The 25,424-nt window shown below is 38.0% G+C and overlaps 1 protein-coding gene across 1 annotated transcript in view; it reads right to left on the minus strand.

Moving 5' to 3' along the window:
• The window catches only part of LOC140167424 (uncharacterized), a 107,416-nt gene that overhangs the window by 21,553 nt on the left and 60,439 nt on the right, over positions 1-25,424 (minus strand). The window contains exons 17-29 of the mRNA XM_072190730.1: positions 21,633-21,701; positions 20,551-20,666; positions 18,416-18,532; positions 17,625-17,854; positions 15,048-15,194; positions 13,613-13,702; positions 12,426-12,511; positions 10,882-10,941; positions 5,360-5,531; positions 4,730-4,782; positions 3,276-3,362; positions 2,579-2,717; positions 1,059-1,128 (exon numbers count right to left, since the gene is read on the minus strand). Coding sequence (XP_072046831.1) covers positions 1,059-1,128; positions 2,579-2,717; positions 3,276-3,362; positions 4,730-4,782; positions 5,360-5,531; positions 10,882-10,941; positions 12,426-12,511; positions 13,613-13,702; positions 15,048-15,194; positions 17,625-17,854; positions 18,416-18,532; positions 20,551-20,666; positions 21,633-21,701 — 1,436 coding nt within the window. The remainder of the gene's footprint in view (positions 1-1,058; positions 1,129-2,578; positions 2,718-3,275; positions 3,363-4,729; positions 4,783-5,359; positions 5,532-10,881; positions 10,942-12,425; positions 12,512-13,612; positions 13,703-15,047; positions 15,195-17,624; positions 17,855-18,415; positions 18,533-20,550; positions 20,667-21,632; positions 21,702-25,424) is intronic.

A 25,424-nucleotide genomic window follows, 5' to 3' on the forward strand; every position in this document is an offset into this window, starting at 1 on the left:
TCCTGATTAGTTTTTAATTTTAGCTTTTTTTCTTACGTTGCCTGCTTAGTTTCTTTCTTTCCTTCTTTATTTTGCTCCCGTGTCATTTAGTAACCCGTATAATACCCGTATCTTTTTTGTCTTCCCTTTCTTTACTTTTTTATTCATTTTATTCTTTCTTTCTTTTCAGTTTCTTCTACATAAATCTATTTTGTTCCAATAGATATATGCTGCTTAGCTTGTGATTTTCCGTTTCCATGTTATTTATTTGTTGAACCCCGTTCCCATGCATTATTTTATAAATCTACCCTTACTTACATTTGTCCTTTTAGCTTTAGGTTTTTTTCTATTATTTTGTTCCCATTTTTCATATTTCCTGCTTATTAAGTTATAGCTTGTGATTTCCCGTTTGTATTTAATTCTGTTCTCATTATTTTAGCTTCTTTTTTCATGATTTAGGCCTATTTATTTATTTATTTATTCTTTCATTTTTTAGGTTCCTTCCTTCCTCCCGTATCCTTACAATTTTTATCATTTTGGTAATCTCTTAACCAAACCCAGTACCCCTTTTTGTCCTACTTTCTTTTCTTTTCTGGCACGGAAAGTTGGCCTATGCATATAATTTATTGGCCTTAATTTCTTGGCTGCCAACATTGATGCAGTGGGGGAAAATGGGGCGCGTAGCTCTGCGTAGGGACGAAAAGCTCGTAAGATCATTATTAAATTATGCGCTGTTGTGCATCTAGATAGCCTGAATCATTTCTTGGCCACCTCGCAGTTGGCAGAAAACGGGCAATGTTGCTCTGCGTATGGTTTTTAATGGAAATATTATTACGCAGTTCACACTGTCCTTATTACCCACAATGCCACTGCGATCGATTTTGCATAGCAACACGACAGTTTTTTATGTTATTCTCTTAGTTACCACCAATTTTTGCAGAAACGAATGTCCGATGGAAAAATGGCAATATGTACCCGATCAATATACCACTAAATCAAAGCCGAAAGTCTAGGCAATTCGGAGAACACTTGCGCACAAGATGGGCAACCTTCCTTTTATTTATATAGATTATACTTACTTGTGTATCTCAACCAAAGCCTCGCAAACAAATCTATACTGATGGTCTGCGATTTTGTTAAGTAGATCCACTGTGGCCAAAAAACAAATAAAGATAAATAGGAAATAAAAAAAAGAGTTAAAAAAGTTATGAAAAAGGTACTTTTGTTTAGGGAATAAACTAATCCTAGGAATGCATCCTTTTGTTAGGCAAAAAAAAAAAAGTTGTTTGTTTGTCCTCCACCGCCCGCTCCTCAGATGAAGGCCTGACCAATATAAATAAAATTCAATTTTTTTTCCAGATTTGGAGTATCTCTGGACCTCTTTCATGGTTGAAAATAAAAAAAGTCCACCAAATTATTAAAAGACTATGACATGAACACAAATTATAACTTTAACTGCATATTTTTTTAAGTCACCATGAATGATTGTAGCATTTTAGCTCTAGCACGGTTCAGAAATACGACAAATCCTAAAAAAAAAAAAAAAAAAAAAAAAATCCGCCCGCCCGCACGTCCTCTTTCAAAGCTGTGGAGGACAAACAAACAATTTTTTTTGGCCTTATGGAGGAGGTTGTCAAAGAGTCTGATTATACATTTGTAAAAAACAAGTTAAAATATTAGTTGAAGTTGATCTTTTAGGTTGGAATTTTCAAACTTTGCCTCTTACCTAAAGCACTTTTGTTTGTAGGATATCATCAAACTTTTGTTTTGTTTCCTTATTGCATTTGCTTTTTGGCAGCATCTTAATGCATTTTATTTCAAGGGAAAAGCTTGCAATAACCAGTAACCAGGGAAAAAATTTCAAGTGAAACATGGATAAAAAGAATGAATGTTTCTTTGGATATGGTTTATCTAGCCAGAACAAAATTCTCAATGGTAAGGATTGTTGTACATCTGATCTTAGACTAGAAAAGTTTATCAGCATTGTCCAGATAAAAACACAAGATTGTATTGTAGTTTTCATCTATATTTGGGTGTGAATTCAAAGCCAAAAACTGAAAGTCACTGTGGAAAATGATTGCACAATAGCATCTAATGGGATGGTTGCACTTGCAGTCACTTTGTGCTATATGGTTTTGTATGGTTTAGTAGTGTTGGGGAAGAGAACTAAAATACCCTTCAAAAATCAAGGCTTAGGTGCTGTACTTGTAACAAAAGCTGAGATTTTAAATCAAATCTTGTGTTCCTGAGGTCTAATAAGCCAAATCGTCATTGGAAGTTTGCAATGCATTGTGGGACACTTTTTGCAGTTTTGGGACACTTTGTCCTTTGACCTATTGGGAAAATTCAGAAAAATTGTTTTTTTGTACGTTCAAAATATCATCTAACAGTTTTACAATAATTGAAACAAATATAAAAAATATTATTTTTTCATAAATTAATTATTTAAATATTTTTAATGATAAAATGATGACAATAATAAGTAAATTAATAATTATGACATCAATTTCCTCGATATGTCAGAGGTCAAGTGTCCCAAAACTGCTGAATGGCGATTGGGATTATTCATTCAGTCAAAATGATTAATTACAATACTTACACAGTGCACATGTAACATTTTCAACGTTAAGAATGACCCATTTAGGAAACCAGTCATTCCTAGCAATGCGTCGTAACAACTCGGGTATATCTTCATTCTCCTCTTCTTGATCTTCAACATCATCTTTGTCATCATCAGCCTGGAAAAAATATGATCAAATAAAGATGATTAATCTGCTGTCATCTTCATCTTGCATGTCTTATAGGCTGTAGCTATAGCTATAGGACATACTGCTTAACCTCTGCTGTGGCAAAATATTTCTTCACACTTTACACTTTCCTGGAATTTTGTCTACTGTATGACATAAGTTTCTGTAGCCAAATGTTTCTCCTGAATGTGGGTGTCTGACCAAATTAACCTCATATTTGGTCATTTTAGCCCCGAAAGTGTCAATTATTGCGTGCTACATGCGAATTTGTTCCACTTTTGTATTACATATCACCGGTTTAGCTTCAATATGGCAAAATTTTTCGCATGCTTCACACGCATTTGTATCACCAAAAGGTGCTGGATTCACTATACTTCAAGAAATTTTTTTCCAACCCCATCCTCCCCAATGTCAAAAAGAAATCTACGCCACTGCACTTTGCTGGAATGTGTCTGTTGTAGGACATACGTTTCTATACTGCTTACCTACATTGTAGCCAAATGTTTCTACTGTTAGACATATGTTTCTATTATATAGGCCTATGCTCACCTCTGCTGCAGCCAGATGTTTCCTTACACTTTTCAATTCACTGGCATTGATCTGTTTGGATTGTCGTCGTTTCTTCTTCTTTCCTTTCTAATATATGATGAAGAATATGAACAAAAAATACTAATAATTCACTTTAGATACACAGGTAGTGCAGTGAATGTTAATGTTCTGTGACCACACATTACTATACAGTATAAAAATATTCCTTTTCCAAACAAACATCATAGTGCTTCAGCATGCTCGGTGAAAGTTGTGAGTGCTCATTGTTTGGTCACATAGTTGAAAGCACAAGGCCTGTAGGGTTGCTAAACATCAGCAGTAGTCAATGCGACCTACTCCCACGAAATGAGCGTAAAGTCACAAGTTGGGAGTTTTGAGACTTTCCAACTGTTGAGTTGATGTTCTTTGCTTGAAGACACCTGTATTGGCAGTGGTACGTCCTTTGTGAATGGGGACAGAATTGAATACAGAGTACAGCATAAGTATGTCCCCATTCACAAAGGACATACCACTGCTAATACAGATGTCTCCAAACTCCCAACTTGCCAATTTAAACTCATTTTGTGGGAGCAGGTCACATATATGCATTTGTAATGCATGGCTTTAATGGAACTGTCCCTATGCTGAGTTCACATAGGAGTATATGCTATACGCTATTCAGTATTCGGCTATGCTCCAATCAGGTGTGTATAGGTCAGTTTGTCAATTTTAAAACTGAACTTCGTCTAATCAAATGCTTGTAACTATACTTCTTGAGGTCACATTGCATGGGGTGTCATAATGTGTAAAATAGTGCATCTATTAAAAGAAATAAATGTACCCACATATGGTTTAGTTTTAATTAGGGCGGTATACGCTGCACTAAAAACGTGCACAATTCCCACTATACTATACTAAGCGCAGGTATATGGCCTTTTTGAATAGTGCCCTCTTATGTGACCCTGTATTATGAAATTACGTTGTTTGTTCTATATGCGTGCCCTGCAAAATGTGCACTGTATACCAGAATAGTATACTCCTATGTGAACTCAGCCTAATGGCTATGTAGGAAAAACACAAGCTGCAATACCTAAGTAAGCTTATATAATTTAAAAGGGCATTTCGTGATCCACAGCCTCATCCCCCTACTTTTATCAAAAAAAGTTGAGATTTTTATATCACTGGAAACCTCTGGCTACATAATGTTTATGTACAAAATATTTCTTGCAGATTAATTAGTTTAGCAAAGATATCGTGAAATTTGAATTTCGTTCTGGTGCACCAGAACGAAATTACAACGCATTGTCTATGGAGCAGTGTAATACACATAATCATGCATAACTTCATGAGCATAAAATCGGAATCAACTGAAATTTTGAGAATAGGTTTTTTTCATGGATATCTAATGAAAAATGACATAAATAGAGGATGCTAGGATCACAAAATACTTCTTTAAATAATGTTTGTATTCATACCTTGCTTGGTTCTTCCTCTTCCCATTTTGGTATGTCAATCTTCTTAAGAGTTGCTGTAAATGAACAAATAAAACTCAATATAAAATGGCAGACTTTAGTCGTTACTTTTTCTTTACAAAAGCCAAGAGAAAGAGAAAAAGGTGAAGGGGGAGGTACTCAAATTACATTTTGTCAGGGGTGTGCTGCTGGAACTCTGAAACGCCTACTCATATTTAGGGATTGTTAACCTAAAAACGAAAAATCATTTTCGACCAATTTTTTTCTCAAAACCCATGTTTGATATTTTTACCTAAAAAATGGCTGATTTAACAGTTCTTGACCAATTTTTCTCAAATCGGGACCGATGTTTAGGTATTTTTTTCCTCAAATCAGGACCCATGTTTAGGGACTTCTTACAAATAAGCGACCCATTAGAGTGGCACATCCCTGTATACCTATAGGAGAGTACCCCCGGCTTGAACCCCTAGCCCCCTGCTCAACAAGCCCTATCAGGTTGAATATAAATCCGAGCGAGCGAAGGGAGCAGTGAGCATAGCGAGTGGAATATTTTGGATCATCATAGGTATCAGAGTACAGCACAGAGCCTGTGCTACTTTTAACTTGATATAGACCTAAAACAAAATAACTTACGTAGATGACTTAATTTTCTTGACTTCTTTTTTGTCTCATCGGTGTCTGCTTCTTGAGACGGTGTGACAGATCCTGGTATGGTTGATAGTCTTCCCTCAAAGGAATGATCTTTGACATGGAAATCTTCTTCATCATCCTCCGATGTAGCCCACATATAAGGTTCATGATTTTCCTGTATATAGTACAAATATTCAGAATAAATGGGTTGTTGATTTGCCATAGACAGCCCAAACTAGTGTTGGACATAGACTGACACCCTCAGTTCAGGTAAACAGTCTTCCGAATTTGGCAGACTAAGCCCTAACTTTTTCATGGTGATTTTACAAAAGATTTGGGAAAATTTTACTTTTACACACATGAGCTACATATAATTTGACAATTTTTTACCAAGCGAAAACAAATTTCACCATCAGAATAATTTGAACAACATATTAATTTCTAACAGTTTTTTGAAAATTAAATTTTTAAATTAAATTTTCAAATGTGTAGCCATCATTGAATGGAGATCAGAAAGTGTTCGCTCGATTTTATTCTAGCGACTAGCCTAGCGATGTCAATGTTAAGGTTAGGAGGAACCCGATGTGAGCCTCATGTGAAGGTCCTATGTCTATGTCATGACCGTGGGCCTTACAATAGTAAGAGTAAAGCAAACAAAAAATATTTGCAAATTTCAGCCGCTTATCCCATATATAGAATCCCTACCTTTACATACATCAAAAGAGAAGCTGGGCTGTTTATCTATGTCAAAAAATGACACATAATTTCTGGCTCATTTGTGTATAATAATTAAAATTTATTTACTGTAGTGATTATAATGAGGTGGTATTCAAAATAGAGTGGCAATATTCAAGCTCCATATCCACTTGCTATAGACCACTTGACATGTGACGTCATTGCCCAGCAGTATGCGCACGCATTATGGCACTTTCCATTGTTCGTTGCCCTGCAGTGTGCGTGCGCATCTTAGTTTGCTCAGGGCATGTGTATTTTAAATCTCCCACCACATTTCACATGGTTCGTTCGAGCATATCGAAAGACCAATCCCTCGCCTTTGTTGATAAACATTGATGTCAAGTGGTCTATAGGTCTGCTTTGGACTAAGATTTTCAGTTTGTCAAAATGATCCAGTTTTGTTGACACTTTAATGCAGCCAGGTGGTATTTTTAAAGGTAAAGCGGCAAAATTAAAGTTCCAACTCCACTTGCTATGGAGTCATCACTCTTGCTATGGATGGAGTCATCATTCTTGATCTGCCTTATGTCTGCCTTATATCTGCTATATAGTGATGGGGGTCCTCACCCCTGGTTTTAGGTCTGCTTTGGACCAAAATTATCTACTTTGTCAAAATGGTTCAGTTTTGTTGACACTTTAATGCAGTGAGGTGGTGATCAAGGAAAAATGGCAAGATTAAATTACCAACTCCACTTGCTATGGAGTTATCACTCCTGGCCTGTCTTAGGTATGTCTGCCGTATTAGTGATGGGGTCCTCACCATATCTGCTTTGGACCGAAATAATCTACTTTGTCAAAATGGTTCAGTTTTGTTGACACTTTAATGCATTGAGGTGGTGTTCAAGGGAAAATGGCAAGATTAAAGTACCAAATCCACTTGCTATGGACAGAGTCATAAATTCCTGATCTGTCTTATGTATGTCTGCTATATAGTTTGATCAGCTCATAATTGGCGGGCCTTATAACATCGCGGATTAATATCAATGTATATTATTTGGAGAATTGTATTGTGACATCTCGCCAGAAGTATTAAAAATTATTATTTGAAGTTCTATACTTTGTCTACTTTTTTTAACACCCAAAATATAGACTAGGCAGATCAATAATATCCTTCTTAACATGGATCTACTTTTCGGCGTAGTGGTAAAAGCCTAATAATTCCCGCCAATTACGAGCTGATGAAAGTATAGTGATGGGGGTCCTCTCCCCTGGTCTTATGTCTGCTTTGGACCAAAATTTCCACTTTGTCAAAATGATCCAGTTTTGTTGACACTTAAATGCAGGCGAGGTGGTATTTAAGGTATGGAAAAATTAAAGTTCCAAATCCACTTGCTATGGATGGAGTCATCACTCCTGGCTTGTTTTAAGTATTTCTGTTATATTAGTGATGGGGGTTCTCATCCCTGCCCTGGTCTTATGTCTTCTTTGGACCAAAATTATCCACTTTGTCAAAATGATCCAGTTTTGTTGACACTTTTTAATGCAGTGGTGAGGTGGTATCCCAGCAAACACAAAAACGTTTTAAAAACGTTTTAAATAAGTTATATTTTGGCTTTTGGTTTAGGTAAAAACGTTTATATAACATTAAAATGTCGGGTTATATAAAGGTCATGATAACGTTTTAAAACGTTTTGTATGAAAACACACTACACCAATATTTTTAAATGTTTTCAAAAAATGTTATTGTAAACTATTTTTTGCAAACATTTTTGCCAAATATTGTGTCAATACTTAAATAACATTATGTTAAAATATTTGAACCCAGCAAACACAGAACTGTTATTAAAATGTTTTTTTCAAAACCTTTTAATAACATTTAAATGTCGGGTTATATAAAGGTCATGAAAACATTTTTAAAACGTTATTGGAAATATTTTGGGCAAACATTTTTTGCAAAATATTTTTTCAACTCCAAAATAACATTCTGTTTAGAATGTTTTGTATCAAGTTTTCAAGAATGTTTTTGGAATGTTATTAAAACGTTTTTATACCCTTTATATAACCCGACATTTAAACGTTTTCTGTAAAACATTTTTGTTTGCTAAGCAGTAGATTATCAAAAAATGTTTTGTAAGGTTATAAAAACGTTTTATAATCTTAATATACCCTTTATATAACCCGACATTTAAACATTTTCTGGCAACCTTTTATAACCTTTTGCGAATGATGTCGAGAACGTTTTGTGTTTGCTGGGATATTTAAGGTAAAGTGGCAAAATTAAAGTTCCAAATCCACTTGCTATGGAGTCATCACTCCTGGCATGTCTTAGGTATGTCTGCTGTATTAGTGATGGGGTCCTCCCCCCTGATTTTATGTCTGCTTTGGACCGAAATTATCCACTTTGTCAAAATGATCCAGTTTTGTTGACACTTTAATGCAGTGAGGTCATATTTAAGGTAAAGTGGCAAAATTAAAGTTCCTAATCCACTTGCTATGGAGTCATCACTCCTGGCATGTCTTAGGTATGTCTGCTGTATTAGTGATGGGGTCCTCCCCCTGATTTTATGTCTGCTTTGGACCGAAATTATCCACTTTGTCAAAATGATCCAGTGTTGTTGACACTTTAATGCAGTGAGGTCATATTTAAGGTAAAGTGGCAAAATTAAAGTTCCAAATCCACTTGCTATGGAGTCATCACTCCTGGCATGTCTTAGGTATGTCTGCTGTATTAGTGATGGGGTCCTCCCCCTGATTTTATGTCTGCTTTGGACCGAAATTATCCACTTTGTCAAAATGATCCAGTGTTGTTGACACTTTAATGCAGTGAGGTCATATTTAAGGTAAAGTGGCAAAATTAAAGTTCCAAATCCACTTGCTATGGAGTCATCACTCCTGGCCTGTCTTATGTATGTCTGCTATATAGTAATGGGGTCCTCTCCCCTGGTCTTTTGGACCAAAATTATCCACTTTGTCAAAATGATCCAGTATTGTTGACACTTTAATTCACCCAGCAAACACAAAAACGTTTTTAAAACGTTTTAAATAAGTTATATTTTGGCTTTTGGTTTTTTTTTTTTTTGCCAAATATTGTGTCAATACTTAAATAACATTATGTTGAAATATTTGAACCCAGCAAACACAGAAATGTTCTTAAAATGTTTCTTTCAAAACCTTTTAATAACATTTAAATGTCGGGTTATATAAATGTCATGAAAACGTTTTTAAAACGTTATTGAAAATATTTTTGGCAAACATTTTTCGCAAAATATTTTTTCAACCCCAAAATAACATTCTGTTTAGAAAGTTTTGTATCAAGTTTTCAAGAATGTTTTTGGAATGTTATTAAAACGTTTTTATACCATTTATATAACCCGACATTTAAACGTTTTCTGTAAAACATTTTTGTTTGCTGAGCAGTAGATTATCAAAAAATGTTTTTTAAGGTTATGAAAACGTTTTATACTCTAAATATACCCTTTATATAACTCGACATTTAAACGTTTTCTGACAACCTTTTATAACCTTTTGCGAATGATGTCGAAAACGTTTTGTGTTTGCTGGGCAGTGAGCTGGTATTTAAGGTAAAATGGCAAAATTAAAGTTCCAAATCCACTTGCTATGGAGTCATCACTCCTGGCCTGTCTTATGTATGTCTGCTATATAGTGATGAGGTCCTCTCCCCTGGTCTTTTGGACCAAAATTATCCACTTCGTCAAAATGATCCAGTTTTGTTGACACTTTAACGTAGGTATTCAAGGTTGGATGATAAGTGCATGTTTCCAATTTACTAGGATAATGATACACCTGTGGTATTAAGTATTCTTCATGGAAACAAAGAATTGCAATGTTTCTAGCCTAAATCATGATGAGGAGAAGTTCCTCTTTGTCAGATTGGTTCAGTTTTGGTGACACTTTACTGCAGCCATATACAGTCCTGTCCGACTGCCTGATCAGGAAATACTGCTGAATCAGGCAACATGTTGCTGAGTCTGGCAGCATGGTATCCCACAATGCAATACTCTATTTCAAATAGAGCATCTTTTAATATACCATTATTTCTTGGTTTAGAGAAAAGAAGTAGGTAAAATGTATAAAATTATCAATGAATGTACAATTAGTAGTATTTTTTCATCAATTTTAGTTAAAATAAAGTTAATTTGCATATTTGAATCAAATTTTAAAAAAAAACGTTAGAAATTGTTTTGTTATTTAAATCATTTTCCTATATAAGTGCACATTCTCACTTTGAGATAGATCCTTGAACAATAGTTGCATAAGCCCTTAGTTGAACGAAGCAATTAAGTGGGACAGGCACCTCAACTACAAACCATAGCAGTATGTTCCTTTTTATCTTATTTACTGTAGGCTACCATACTCAGTCAACATTAATGGGTAAATTTTCCCGGGAAAATTTTCTGGATGTGTGACACCATGGACGCAGACATATTAGCATTATGGAATGTGACTGCAAGCAAAGCAGCTGGTCTACCAATATATTTGTAGGATGATAAATAGTTTTTTCCATGGGTAGATATTTTTACAAATTACCAGCATATCAGGCACTTATCAATGCAAAATTATGAAACATGATCTTCATCCGTGGCATTGTCTTTTTTAAAGACATTTCTTGTTGGAATTACATTTTGATGATATTGTGAAAAAATTAAGATCGCTGAATATTCAATAAATTTTCTATGCAAGAATCGAAATTGCGGCCAAGAAATAGCGAGGTCACTACCAGGGGTCAGGCTCGAGGTTACACTCACATTGATACACATTGGTCATGTGTCCAGAAAATTTTCCTCAGAAAATTTCCCCATTAATGTTGACTGGTAGGCTTCCATACTTACATAAGACACATCAGACCCAGCAATAGATCTCCTGCTTGGTGAAGATAATCCATCTGGAAGCTGGAATACAACAACATACATAATGCCTGTAAATACTAAGCAGTGTGCTTCCACTATATTAATAAACACATATTTATAAATACGCACGTGATCCATGGGCATGATACAACAACATGCATAATGCCTGTAAATACTAAGCAACGCACTTCCACTATATTTATAAATATGTATTTATAAATACGCATGTGACCCATAATCCATCTGGAAGCTAAAATACAACAACATGCATAATGCCTGTAAATACTAAGCAGTGTGCTGCGACTATATTTATAAATACATATTTATAAATACGCACATGATCCATGGGCGTGATACAACAACATGCATAATGCCTGTAAATACTAAGCAGTGTGCTTCCACTATATTGATAAATAGGCCTACGTATTTATAAATACGCATGTAACCCATGGGCGTGACATACCAAGATCCCCAAGAGTGACCAAATCCTCATTCTATTGAGACAATTCAGCAGCCAGTGGGTTTAAAAAACCACCCACTTGCAACTTAGGAATTGTTCCCCAGTCAGAGATCTTGCCCCACCCATTTTCCTCCCAATATTTTGGGTCCATAAATGACTGCTATGAATTGCACTTGATTACCTAACAGTATGGTAGTTAAAGGCACTGGCAGTGATCCTCGTAAAAGTATGAACAAATTTGGATTTTTTTCGGTAGCAAGAATGAGTTTTTTCAAGAATAGCTTAAAATGAAGGGTAAGTTTCAAAAAAGCCCATTATGTACTTTTTGGTAAGAAGAAAATGCCCTACCAGTGGTGGTGCCAGGAATTTTTTTTGTTGGGGGGGGGGGGGATTAGGGAGGCAAAGTGAATTTCAGGGGGGGGGGGCAAAATTACTGCAAAAAGTGGACATTTTTGTTATTTTGGATTTTTTTGGGGGCATTTCCCCCCCCTAGTGCCGCCACTGAGCAGTAATATACAAAATGTGAAGTCCCAGTCAATTGTATATAATTGGAATTGTCTGTTTGGACCACAGAATTAAAGACAGAGAATCGGGACTCTACCGCCATCTTGATACAGGCATGGAGCAAAAATTGAGGGTATTCGGTTTCCCTCGGAATGCACTCGAGGCATTCGTTGTCATGCAAGCGCGACATGGATGATGGGCGCATTTGAGAGACGCACTTGATGCGACCTGCACGTGAGTACCAAGATGCTTCAAATGAGACGCATAATTGTTTCTGTTCGTCCCTGCGCACCGTCGGCAAGGACCCGAATACGCCCAATTTTCTCCCCATAGTTGACGGCGCGATTGTACGTGGCGGTATAGGGAGTCCCGATTCTCCTCTAATTCTGTGGTTTGGACACACTGCTACAAAATTGACTAAAACATTAACTTTTAAATAGGTGCTTACAAACCTACTGCCACTTGCAGCGTATGTAAGCACACCTACACCCTTCACAAAATATGAAAAACTGATTTCTTTAGATTTTCTGATTTAGTGAATCACTGACATTGTCTTACTTACTGGTTTTAGTTTCCATGGTGATCGAGGTGGTGTTGGTGGCTTTTTGTAGCCAATGATAGCCCTGATCACAGAATTGGGTATGTAACCTGTAAAACACCAATTTTACATTACAATTCTTTTAAAATTAAGTTTGATGATTAAAAAATACTGTCTAGGAGCATATATGCCTCTAAATGAGGGTATTTTTTTTTAACAACACCCTCATCAAAAACATTATTTGGAGTTAGAGCAACTATATTACGACAGATGGCTGTACAAATGTGCATTATTGTACGAACAATCTATTGTAATGTTTTTGTGGAGGGTGGGTGCCTTGATTTCGAGCCATACATGCGTGTAGATGGAATTCTGTGGTAGATAACAACTTTGAGACTAGTTAATGTAGTTTAGAATATCCTCCTTTAGGGAGGACAGTTTTTATGGTCTACTTAGCTCAGCAATGCTTTGCTGTCTTCGATAATGGTTCATGTACACTATAGCATTCGATAAGAACAAGCAAACAGTATACGAGTTTGCTGATATCTATCGGAGCGTTCAGCAGAGCAGCAGGATTATAAACAAGGTCGATGGTAAAACCATAATCAATTTCCTTTGTGTTCAGTAAGTACATAACGACCCACTACTTAAGTGGTCATTAAATAAGCATGGCTGGGGTCGTGCCTGCGGTCAATAGAAAGTCAATAATGTGTGTAAGTTTATGTTTACATAAAGTGGTGTAATTAGGTTTCAAGGGGTTGTTAATTCAGGCATGGTTGTAAAATTGATTCGATCGATATTTTGGTCAACGCGTGGTATCGGAGCGTAGTGTACAATTGAGCGGAGCCTGGCAGAGTTTGCTACAGGCTTTTATGGGTTTGGGCTTTGATAAAAGCCAGGTAAATCTCCGATACAATGCGCTATCGAAGACAGCAAAGCATTGCTGAGATCAGTAGACCATAAAAACTGTCCTCCCTTATCCACCATTTCATGATCCATTATCAAATTTGCCAAAAATGTTAGATACGTCTTTGTGGCACTGACCTGACAATGTCATTATTGCTTATAAAAATTATCAGGATTTATTATTAAATTGATTTACTGATAATGTTATGATGGTAACTGATTGATTGATTGATTGAATGAATGATTGATTGACTAATTAATGAATTGATTGATAATGTGAAAAAGCAATGAATCAAGTAACCTACCATCAGGTGCAATAGGATACGGATTTCTTTTTTTCTCCTCGACGTGTTCTTTCTCTTCCAGGACACGGTCATCTTCATCTTCAACTTCCTCTGTCAATTTAGAGATGATGACAACAAGATCAAGAATCAAAACATTAACAAAGATCATCTGTTCTCTTTATATTAAACAAACTCTCACTTGTAGGCACCTATCCTTCCCTTCCAAACACACTTACTTGTATAACCCTGTTCTTGAGGAACCTGCTTTTTGGACATCTGTGGTTATATGACTCAGTGACGTAGCATCATAGGGGCAGGAGGGGTGGGTGGGTATTAGATGAGGCACATCCCCCTCCCCCAATTAATTTGAAAATGTAGAAAATCCCATAGGAAAATTGCCAAAACATGGCTTGTCCTGGCCCCAATCTGGCCCGCAGCATCATGGGGGCACAAGGGGTGGGTGGGCATAGATGGGGCACATGCACCCCCAATCGATTAGAATATCCCATAGGAAAATTGCCAAAAAATGGCTTGTGCCTTCCCCCAATCTGGCCCAGTTCCCCCAATCATGGTCGGTCCCCCCCAAATAGGATGACTTGTGCTACGCCAATGCTATGACATGTTCCTATCTGACTGAGGACCTCCATAACCCAAAGTTAAGCACTAAACCATGGATCCACTTAACCTTTTACAACCAATTGAGACTTGACTTACACCAGCAATTGCGAGACTGCAAGCCGGGTGGTCACATCCCAATTTTGCTCTGCCAATTTTTAAAATTATTTTTGCTCTGTTTTATTATTATGTGCTTTTTGGATAAATCCTGTTTTGAGTACCATCAGGCAGTGGAACAACCTTAAACAAGACTGCATCAACCAGCCTTCCAAGACCACATTTAAACAGAGCATCACCCCCCCTTAATTTTTTTTGTGACCACCCACCTCCTGTTAAAATGCCCCTGCGGTACACTACAGAGGACAACCAACCAAGTACCAAGCAAACAGGACATAGTTACATGCATTTTTATTTTGTTTGTGATAACCTGAGACAACTGGAATTTGCCATCTGTTTATTTTTAAAAGAAAAATGAACATGATAAACTCATCATCATCATCATCCTAAGCCATGGACCCACTGCAGGGTGAAGGCCTCTCCAAGGTGATGCCACTCTGATTTATCCCACCTCTATCTCATCCAGGTTACATTTTGTAATTTCATCCCTCCATCTAACTTTCTGTCTTGGCTGGTACATTTTTAGGTATCCATTCTGTAACCAGTTTGGTCCATCATCCATCTGATGTTCTAGCTAGGTGACCAGTCCAAGACGACTTCTTGGTCAATTTTGATGGCAATATAGGTGTGCACAGAATTAAGACAGCCCAACAAAGTTTTGTGAATATGAAGAATATACAAACTTAAATATTCATAAAAAGAACCAATAAATGGTTAATTTTACCCTGCAACTCCAATTGTACTGGGCTTTCTCCTCTACCAGAATCAACATCTTCATCTACTGGTGGTACTTCTTCCATAGCAACCGTTGCTGGGTGTGGTTTTGCCTCTTGCAAGATAAAGTTTAATTCTCTCTCAGAAGATTCAGAGCCTTGTAAAATAGATAAGACAATGGGCTATTCAAGTTTAAATCCACACACCCCTACTGAAGACATGGCCTTAACCTTTCACACAGGAGTGTAAAATTTGGAACCTACACCCTCTGTGTGAGAGATTAAAGTCATGTCTTCCATAGGGTATATGGTTGTCAACTTGAATAGCCCAATCTTTAGCCATCAAACCAACATAATAGTGTGACCCACAAAACCAAGAACAAGTCGCATTTTTGACTTAGTACTGGACTACTACTGGTCCACTTAGTCCCACAGTCAAATACCATAAAATTAAGAATTTCAAAATTTGAATTTTTTTTATGGGAATGCCATCTTTATAAGCCTGTAACTCAAAAACATGCCTGGTGACTTGTTCTGGGTTTTGTCGGAGTTGGTCAACAGTTTATCTCTTAAACCATTATGGTCACTTTGTATTCAAAGAGTATGATGTGTCTTATGTAAGTATGGAAGCCTACCAGTCAACATTAATGGGGAAATTTTCTCAGGAAAAGATCAACATGATGACTACATTTTGATTTCAGCATCTGACATATATGAGAAATCCAAAATATGAATTATTCAAAAAACACCTGAAAATACATAATTTTGAAAATATATTTCTTTATGCATAAAAATGCCACTTTTTCAGCTCTCTCAAGTGAAACCATGTTCACAAAAACACAATGAAATTGTCTATCTACAGGAACCAAACTTGTTTTTTTGTTTGTTTGTTTGTTCAGCCTTATGCGATGAAGAAACCTCATTGTACAGGTGGAGGGCAGGTGTTTTTAGGATTTTCTCTTGCAAATAACCCTGAAAACCCTTTAAGATGACCAAAATCTGAATAAAATGTGTAATTTTTATTGGTTAGCACACACTTTTTTAGTCAAATTCAATTCTTTTTTGCCAAAAACCCAGCTGATTTTACATGCATGCAGCAAAAAATAAAATGTCAAATCTGAGTTAGTCAGGCCTGTAGAACAGGGCTGGGTTTTTTTGGTCGCCTTATATCATATGGTGTACAGCCATATCAAAAGGATACACTTGTCGGCTGCTAAAGCTTGTTCGGTTTATAGAAGGCGGCATAAATAAGACTCATAACACTGTGCATTGATATAGAATGGCCTGCACGCTGTTGGGCGCATTGCTTACGCTAGTTGTGCGTTGCGTAATGCGGGACTAGCGCACGCTTATGTGAATTTACGCGAGCGTGAGTTGGGATTTATTGACGCGCGCAGTAACAAAAGCCGAATAATTTCTGCCTCATATAAGCCAAACAAATTTTACATGGGTCTTTTAACATAAAAGCTAGGAATAAATACCAGACTCATCTCAAGTGGAGGTCAGTGCTGTACGGTGGGACTAAATTGCCCATGCGACCAAAAGTCAAATTCTTACCGCCAATGGCGACTAAACATTTCACATGTTAGTCGCCAGGGCTAATCAATATTTACCTCACAGACTAAACAAAAAATATACAGTGACGATGAATGATCCATAAAGTATCCATTTAATGCTCATTTTGTACACAAAAATAGACTGGCATTCGGGTGAATTGGCACATATTTTTCGTAAACACAAGTGTTCAACAATTCCGGGTAGGGGTAATCGTTAATATTCATCCCGCGAGCATGTACTGTTCAGCACGTACACTGCACAACGGCGCTGTGCCTCACTACTGTACCAATGTGACCTGTACATGTCGTGCTGTGTCACTCACATGCACAATGAATATTCAACGCACGTTGCTATACAGGCTGACATCGTGAAGTGTACATGTGTTACACAGTGAGCCAATGCAGAGTGTATGGTCGAGTGTTTTGCATGTGAATACATCGAGGGTGTGCTGGTGTATTTATGTTGTGTGATAGGCTGAAAGTTTATCAGGAGTAGGAGTTTAATAATGGCAACGAAGATAGGTCAAAAGTTTTGATTGTTTTTAAGCACTCAAGATGGCATGGCATCAAAATTTAAAAAAAACTTTGAATTTGATGGAGCTTTTGGGAAACAAGAAGGATGACGATGAAACAATTAAATCAGGGAATCCAACAGCAGTTGATACTTTTAATGAACCTAGTAGAACCCGGAACTGGAAATGGAAGTAAGCCTAAAAAAACTTAAAATTCTTTTTTACTTGGGAACAAAATTTGGGCGCCTAAATTGATCAAGTTAGGAGCCATTGGCTCCTCAATCAGTTTTTGCACCGTACAGCACTGGTGGAGGTCACTTCAAATCATCCCGAAAGTCACATGGTTTAGAAATGCAGAGTACATTCCAAAATCATGTGACTTGGAGATGATTTGAAGTGAACGCCACTGAGTTGAGTCTGGTAATTATTCCTAGCAGCCAACAAGTGCATCATTGTGATATGGATGTACACATATTTTGTTGCCTTACGTGACACTCTTTACCCCCGGGTCTTTACCCACCTTCCAAAGAGCTCTCAATGGCATAGTCACTACTAGCACCACTACTACTACTCTCATCTGGTACATCCCTGTTGGCTCTCTCTAAGGCCATCATTTGTTGCTCCTTAATACCCATGGACATTGATTTAAAAACCTTCATGCTATACTTGCTGACAATTTGTACCGATTCCTGGATCTGTCTACGATGAACAAGTTCTGCTGGGTAGACTGGAAGTGAATCCAAGTCAAACCTGTGAGGATTTACAAGAAAGTTAACTTCATGAGTACTACCTGCTACCTACAAGAAGGTAATTATGCTTTATTGAGCCAATCAGCAACATGGTAAGAATGGTGGTAGGGCTGAATAGGCTTATCTCCATGAGTACTACCTGCTGATTGGTTACAAGAAGACTATTATGATTTATTGAATCCAAGTCAAACCTGTGAGGATTTACAAGAAAGTTAACCCCATGAGTACTATCTGCTGATTGGTTATGGTTACAAGAAGGCAATTATGCTTTATTGAGCCAATCAGCAACATGGTACGAATGGTGGTAGGGCTGAATAGGCTTCACCCCATGAGTAATACCTGCTGATTGGTTACAATAAGGAAATTATGTTTTATTGAGCCAATCAGCAACATATTGTTCTCCCCCATCTGAATCATTAGCTCATTTGGTAGTGCATCGGTCTGGTGATCCGAAGTCCCAAGTTCAAATCCTGGATGGTCAGTGATTTTTTTTCACTGGCTGTCATATGTTGGCGGATAAATGCATTAAAACCCATTTCTTACATATTATTTCAAGTCTTACCAGAGTTGTAGATCAGGATTAAACTTGACCGGTTCCTCCTTCTCCTCATCTACAAAATCCATCTGCATTGCTTTTTCCATAGAGCACAGCGGCAAGTATGTAGTCAGGTTGACATAACTATATCAATAAGTAGAAAAAAAACAAGAAAGTATGTCTCAGACACATTTGGTAAAAAATCTAAGTGTTATGCATTTTTATTTTTTTAAGAAAATGAGCTATGCCATATGCGATTTTTTTGTTACAGTCAAGGAACATTATTTATGTACTTTTTGATATTCAAATACAGAAACATAGTAATATACATACACAATGAATAGTTTTGTTTGTCTCTTTTACAATCATGGCGAAATGTGTACAAAAAACAACAACCAAACTGCAAAAAAAAAGATAAAATTGGATTGCTATACGATACTGAAAAATATATACTAAAAAAAATGAACATATGGGCAAAAAAAAAGAATAACGCGTAGCGCTAAATTGGAGTTCACATAGCGGGGGGTGTGTGTGTGTGTGTGTCTGAGACATACTTTCTTTTTTTTTGGCCTAAGTAAAAAAATAATGCTTCCGTTCATGTTACATTTTAAATGCGATCTGATCTGATCCGACCAGGCCATATGAGATGTGCATCACATACTGTCATTGTGTGATTTTTATTATCCTTGTTGTATTTCATTGTTATTTAACTTATTTTATATTTCAGCATACTTTTTTCTTTATGAATGGACATGAAATTTGTAATATGTGATGCGATCAAGCAAAATCAGTTGGAGCTCGGAAATATTGATTTTGAGATACAGCCAAACAACGGAAGTATTTCCTTTTGTTTTGGAAACTTTTTAACTGCTCACATCTTTTGAACTGGTTGTCCAAATTCAATGGTGCTTTCTGCAAAATGTAACCTTGCAAATGCTGTTTACAATCCTAAAAGAAACTGAAAATTGAATATGTTTAATCACACCACAAAATATATAGATAGTGGTAGCGGCAGGAATTTTTTTCTACAATATTTAGATGGATGTTAAGTTTCCAGTGTAATTTTTAGTCACATTTGAATTAAACATTTCCTTATGCTTTTGAGGAAACTATAGAGCTCTAGAGAATGTCAACTATAACCAGGCAGGAGAATCCTGAAGGTTTTTTAGTTCTTCAAAAATCAGACCGATTATGACACATTCAATTGGGACTTTTTCTCGATGTCCAAGTCTATGATTATTTTTTTATTTGTTCGAGTTCTGACAACCCTGGATAACCCAAGAAAGCCTCTATTGAAGCTTATTTCCATTGGGGTCCATTTGAACACCGGGGCGTGTTGGGAAACTGGCTCACGAAATACATGTACAGGTATGGCTCTCTGCACAAGGGACTGATGGCTTAATGTCCCCTCCGAAGGACGGAGTACTTTCATGATTCATTTACCCAATTAAGTTGCCAATTAATTTCAGACTTTTTTTTTCCAAGTCAATATCCCAGCAAATCGCCACCGCCAGGAATTGAACCCAGGACCTCATGCACTAAAGGCAAGTACCCTAACCATTGCGCCATGCTCTCCCTCCAGGATTTTGAGGCATTAGTGCAAGAAGGACCCATCTGCAAATAGCTGCCAGGTGAAATATTTTGAGTATTATATGACGTGTCATGTTAAAAGGAGACACTTTTGGGTAGGTTATCAATTTTGAGGTTTTTACATATCTTAAATATACAGATATTTTGGTCCACAACGCTGTTTTCGCCAATGAAATCGGACACTACTAAGCGAAGATATTGCGTTCGTAAGTTATGGTATTATAAAATTGGAAATTGAGATATCGGCCTTTAAAAATATTATTGACAATGTTGAGAAGTAGTAATTACCTTGAAAAATGTCTCAAAAATACAAGATGCCAATTATATTCTGGTCTGAAACTATCAGACAATATTTTTAACATTAATAACATCACAAATTCTTAATAAACCCAAATTGTGAAAAAATCACCCCCGGGCAGGTTTTTGGCTATTTCTCCATTTACGATCCTGCCCAAAAGTGTCTCCTTTTGACATGACACGTCACATATGTGTATGATATTCAATGCAGAAATTGCCAAATGTCTATAGGGCAGCTATTGCAGACCTTCTTCATTAACACACTTGATTCATACCTGATATGGTTTTGGAATCCTACAACAAGATCACCCCTCTCATTGGCAAAGCAAACTGATCTTAATGTCTGGTCAAAACATAGCTCTCTCACAAGTGTATTGGTAAGGTCCCAGATCTACAAGAAATATAAAGCAGATTAGCAAATTTGTCAAAAGAGAAGCTCAAAAATTAATGTGAACCTCTTTCCAAAACAAATTTGCTTACATGTAAAGTGAACTTACCCTCCCCCCTCCCAAAAAGAAAAGATGTTTCCAGGATATTTAGAACAGTTCACCATGAAAAAGTTGTCCCTCTGTTAATTTTCCTTTCTAATTTGTTACTTTTCATTCACAACGTCTAAGTCATGTTAAATGATTGCATGTATCTCCTTACATTCACGATTCTACCTTTTAACAGTTTCCCCCTGAAAAGTGGATTTGTGTCAATTTGGGGTCTGTAGCATCCCTGCACCCCTCCCCCTGGCTATGGGCTGCCCTGAGCAATCTAAAACTTCAGTGTCAGCAGGGGAAAATCTGGACGATCTCCATACATGTGTTTTAAAATCTAGTTCATTTTAGGGCAATGGACTTGACTAAGGGAAGGAAGAAAATGTCTCCCCTGTCATGTTACAGCAAGACTGATGAACAACAGTTACTATGACAGGCTATATGGTATCATAGGTCCAGGCCCCGTTTTAGGCCACAATTGTCCTAATTTTGACCCATTTTAGCAATAAAACTTCAAATTTTACCCCCATGGTGACAAGGAATGATTGGGCAAAACAGTGGTGGACACAACCACTTCTGTTAGAACCCTTTGAAAGCATGATGTGCAAAGGCGGCGGAAGCAGGGGGACTTGACCCCCTAAATATTTGCAATCCCCCTAACAAATATAATAATAATGTGCATCTTCCATTTTAGTACCAAAGACACAGTGTCTTTGTAAAATTGCAAAATTTTTGCTTTGTGCATGCTAATATACTCTGAAATTGACATTTTTCGTGTGCGCAAAAAAAGTCCCAGTAAACCTAAATAAAATATGCTCATCACCAGATCCCCCTAAATTTGAATGATTACTGATGATGTGCACCGGCCACCTTACCTTAACACTCCCATCATCACTGGTAGTTGCAAATAAACGCATGCTTGGGCAGCTACATAATGCTGTGATCTATGAGACAAAATAAATACAAAAATAAATCCTATTAGGCCAAAAAAGAAAAAAGGTTTGTCTCAACGCCAATAAAAGGATTAAGGATTATCTAACTAGCGGGACACCAAGCGCTACGCTGGGTCCCCGCTAGATGAGTAAATGGGAGCGTTCACTAAAACAGGAGGAATTACTGAACAGGTAGAATCATTGAAAAGGTAAATTTTATTTATCTGAACCTGACCCTCTTTAAGCCTACGTTTCCATTTTAACTTCTTTCTTTCTTTTTAGTTTTTTCTACATGGGCCAATTTTGTTCCTTTTTAAAAAAAATTCTGCTGCTAAGCTTCCGATTTTCCGTTACCATGCATGTTTTTATATTTATTCAACGCCGTTACCGGTAGTTTGTAAATATGTCCTGTCTTACATTTGCATTTTGGCTTATATTTTATTTGCTGCATAGCTTGTGATTTTCCGCTTTCATGTTATTTATTTAATTCTGTCCTCAGTTTAATAGCTTTTTTATTTAAACTTCCTGATTTAATTATAGCTTTTTTTCCCCTTACATTTCCTGAAGAGTTTCTTTCTTTCCTTCTTTAGCCTATTTTATTCATTTTGTGACTAAGTATAACCCACATATTCGTACAGCCTGTTTGTCCTCTTTTTGTTTTCTTTTTTATTTATAGTAGGCCTACCTCTTCATGTTGTTTGTACTTTTTAACACACATCTGTTTCCCGTATTTATTACGCTTACGGTCGCTCACCCGTAATATCATTCATTACGTGACTCTGCGCCGCTTACGCGTGCCATATGGCGTAGTGCTGCGTTACTTCAGCGGGTATCGCTATAGCTTACGCGAGCGGATTGGCATTAGATACGCCGCGCGACGCCGCAGGCCTAGCTTAGTAACTGACTGCTTTTTTGTTTACCTTGGATAGCAACGGACCACATTTTCACTGATTTTGAGGCCAATTCTTGACCGCTTTTCAACCAAATAAAGTTTAAACATCGCCTCGTATATTTATCGATCTCCCGTATGAATTTGGCGACATTTGGATCCAAACTGACGGAGCCTTTATAGCATACATAGATAGATACATAGATACATAGATACATACAACATTTCCCTATTTATAGTAAGATGTGATAATCACAACCAGGCACATGTAGCTTCCACGAGTGCAGAGACAGAGAGAGAGAGAGCCCATCCAGGCTCAGTGCACCTTAAGGGCACACAACTATGAATCAACTGGCGTAATTACCTCTTTCTCTCTTTTGTCTTTTAAAGAAAAAAAAAAGATCACTTTCCCCACAAGGAAGTGAGGATAACACTACTAAACAACTACTACTAACAACTGACTTGCAGAAACCAATCTAACAGCTTATGTGAATGAAGACACTGTTGGTTTAGAACACTCAAAATAGGCAATGTGCCAACAGTCAATAACATCAACAGTTCAAGAGTCTTTTTTGTCTGCAATGACAAACTGACATTCAACATGAATGTAAAATGGTTCAAAGTTCAAAGAAATAAACGCCAGTTCCAGAGTTTTCTTTTAGAATTCCAAATGACAGACGTAAATCAGATCAAAGTTCAATGAAGTGACCATATAGGAGGACACCGATGATGGATTAAGGTCATAGTACACAGTGACCTGTCCATTTAGTTTAACACATAGTCTTTCAGGTGCTCAGGAAGTTTGTGAGGGCGCCATGAACGCCTTTGTGTGAGCAATGGTGGCATGATCTCAGGGCCAACCATACTAGCTTGGGGGATACTTTCACTAACCTCACTGCTGTTACCGGTACATGGATTAGACTGTGCAACCAAACCGGAGGTATTGCTGGAGCTATGACCGCTATCGCGCAAGGGATTGCGAGGATCTGACTCAGAACTGGGGTGCGAGTGATTAGCATTCCTGGGCAGGGGGTCACAAGTAGCAGGTGTGGACAACTCGCCAGGTATGAAAGGAGGCTCTGGAGGAGTACATTCAGGGACCACTTCAACAAACTCCGAATCCTCGGTGGGTGGAGACGACTTGGGAAAGGGACGAGAATCCAGGTCAGGATAATACTGGACCTTAAAGCACTCAGATTTCTTGATACGATAAGAAGTCTTCCGAAGCTGAGAACCTACTCATCTGTGGAGGTTGCACCATGGGCCTTCGATAGTAGTGACTAAGTAGCGATCTCTAGCATGAGATTTCTTGCGATCTGAGTAGAGGTAGACAAGATCACCAACCTCCAACTCTGCTGGGGAGGCAGAGGCTAATGGGGCCTTTGAATGAGCACTGTGTGGGTGGTTGGCTTTTCGCAAGGCATGCTGGGCCTGAATCATTTGACAATCAGTGAAAGGAACCTGCTCATTGGTAAACTGGTCTCGCTGAAACCACATCTCACGGGCTGAAAGACCTCGGGATCTGATGCGAGTATTAAGGGCTGCAGTAGCAATGGCAAGTGATAATGCTGTAGCCGGACCACCTGTAGAATCTTGTCTGAGCAACTCATCTTCAAGCTCACGAATGGCTTTCTCAGCAACAGGATTCTTGTTATTTTTTTTAATACGACCGATCTCAACCGATAGATGGTAACGTGTGAGAAGTTTGTCATTGGCGAGTCGAACAAACCCTGGTGCTGGGTCAGTACGAATGACTGCAGGGGGGCCATCAAGTGGACGAAGTTCAATGCACAATTGAATCAGGGCATCACGCAACGTGCCATGTTGTTCATTCTCGACAATGCAAGAAGCTGTGTAGGACGTTGAGGTTTCGCGCAGCACAAGGACTAGCTGGCGGCTACGCTTCCAGGATATCAGCTGCAAAAGAAATGCCAACTGCATCGGGAGGGTCACTTGAGGACTGCTCGATCAATGTCTTAGGGGCATTGGACAGAGAAGCACACTGGTGACAAGTTGATGTCACTTGATCAATAGCCTTGTCCATATCAAGAGCATAAAAGTAACGCTGGGTCACCAAACTGAGCTGATGTTTGGAGGGATGGTCAAGTTGGATGTGCAGGGCAGTGAGAAGACCATTTAAGACCTGTCTGGGAACAACAATACAATCGCGAAGTTGGGGACAATGGTTGATCACGACGAACAACAAGTAGGCCATCTCTAGCGATAGATGCAACCTGCAAATAGCGCTTCACATCTTTGACAGAAGTAGCTTTCTTTGAAGGGCGAGTGCCCTGAACTAGATGAGCATGTGTTCGTCGCAGATCCGGGCATTCCTGCTGAATAGCATGCCAGGCTGCTTTGCTGGCAAAGGGGAGCTTATCTTTCCCGGACAGAATGTCATGTGCGGAAACACGAAGGACAGTTGCTTCCTCTTCACGTTTGATAAAGGAGCATATTTGACAAGTGGGCTCAGTGCAGTCAGGGGCATTACGACTAGCAAAGTCTGAGGGGGCGTTAGCTGATCCTGCAAGATGACGAACAGATGCTTGGAAACGACTGACAGTGGAGAGGAATGTGGACACGCGAGGACTGGCTGAAAACTCAGCCCGGCAGAGCTTTTCATATGCCTGAACACAAGGTTTGCTGTCAGTGAGGATACATGTCTTGTGTTTGGACTGAATAACATAGGGACTGAAGTGCTTGGTGGAGGCAGAAATAGACAGCGCCTCAATTTCGCAGGGTAACCATGTTGGCTGTCGATCACGCAATTTAGCACTGAAGAACCCGGCGAGGAAGAGTTTGTCATTGCGGGAAATATACAATGTCGACCCAATGCTATGTTTCTT

This window comes from Amphiura filiformis, chromosome 13 (assembly GCF_039555335.1).
Source record: "Amphiura filiformis chromosome 13, Afil_fr2py, whole genome shotgun sequence".
NCBI classification, from domain to species: domain Eukaryota; kingdom Metazoa; phylum Echinodermata; class Ophiuroidea; order Amphilepidida; family Amphiuridae; genus Amphiura; species Amphiura filiformis.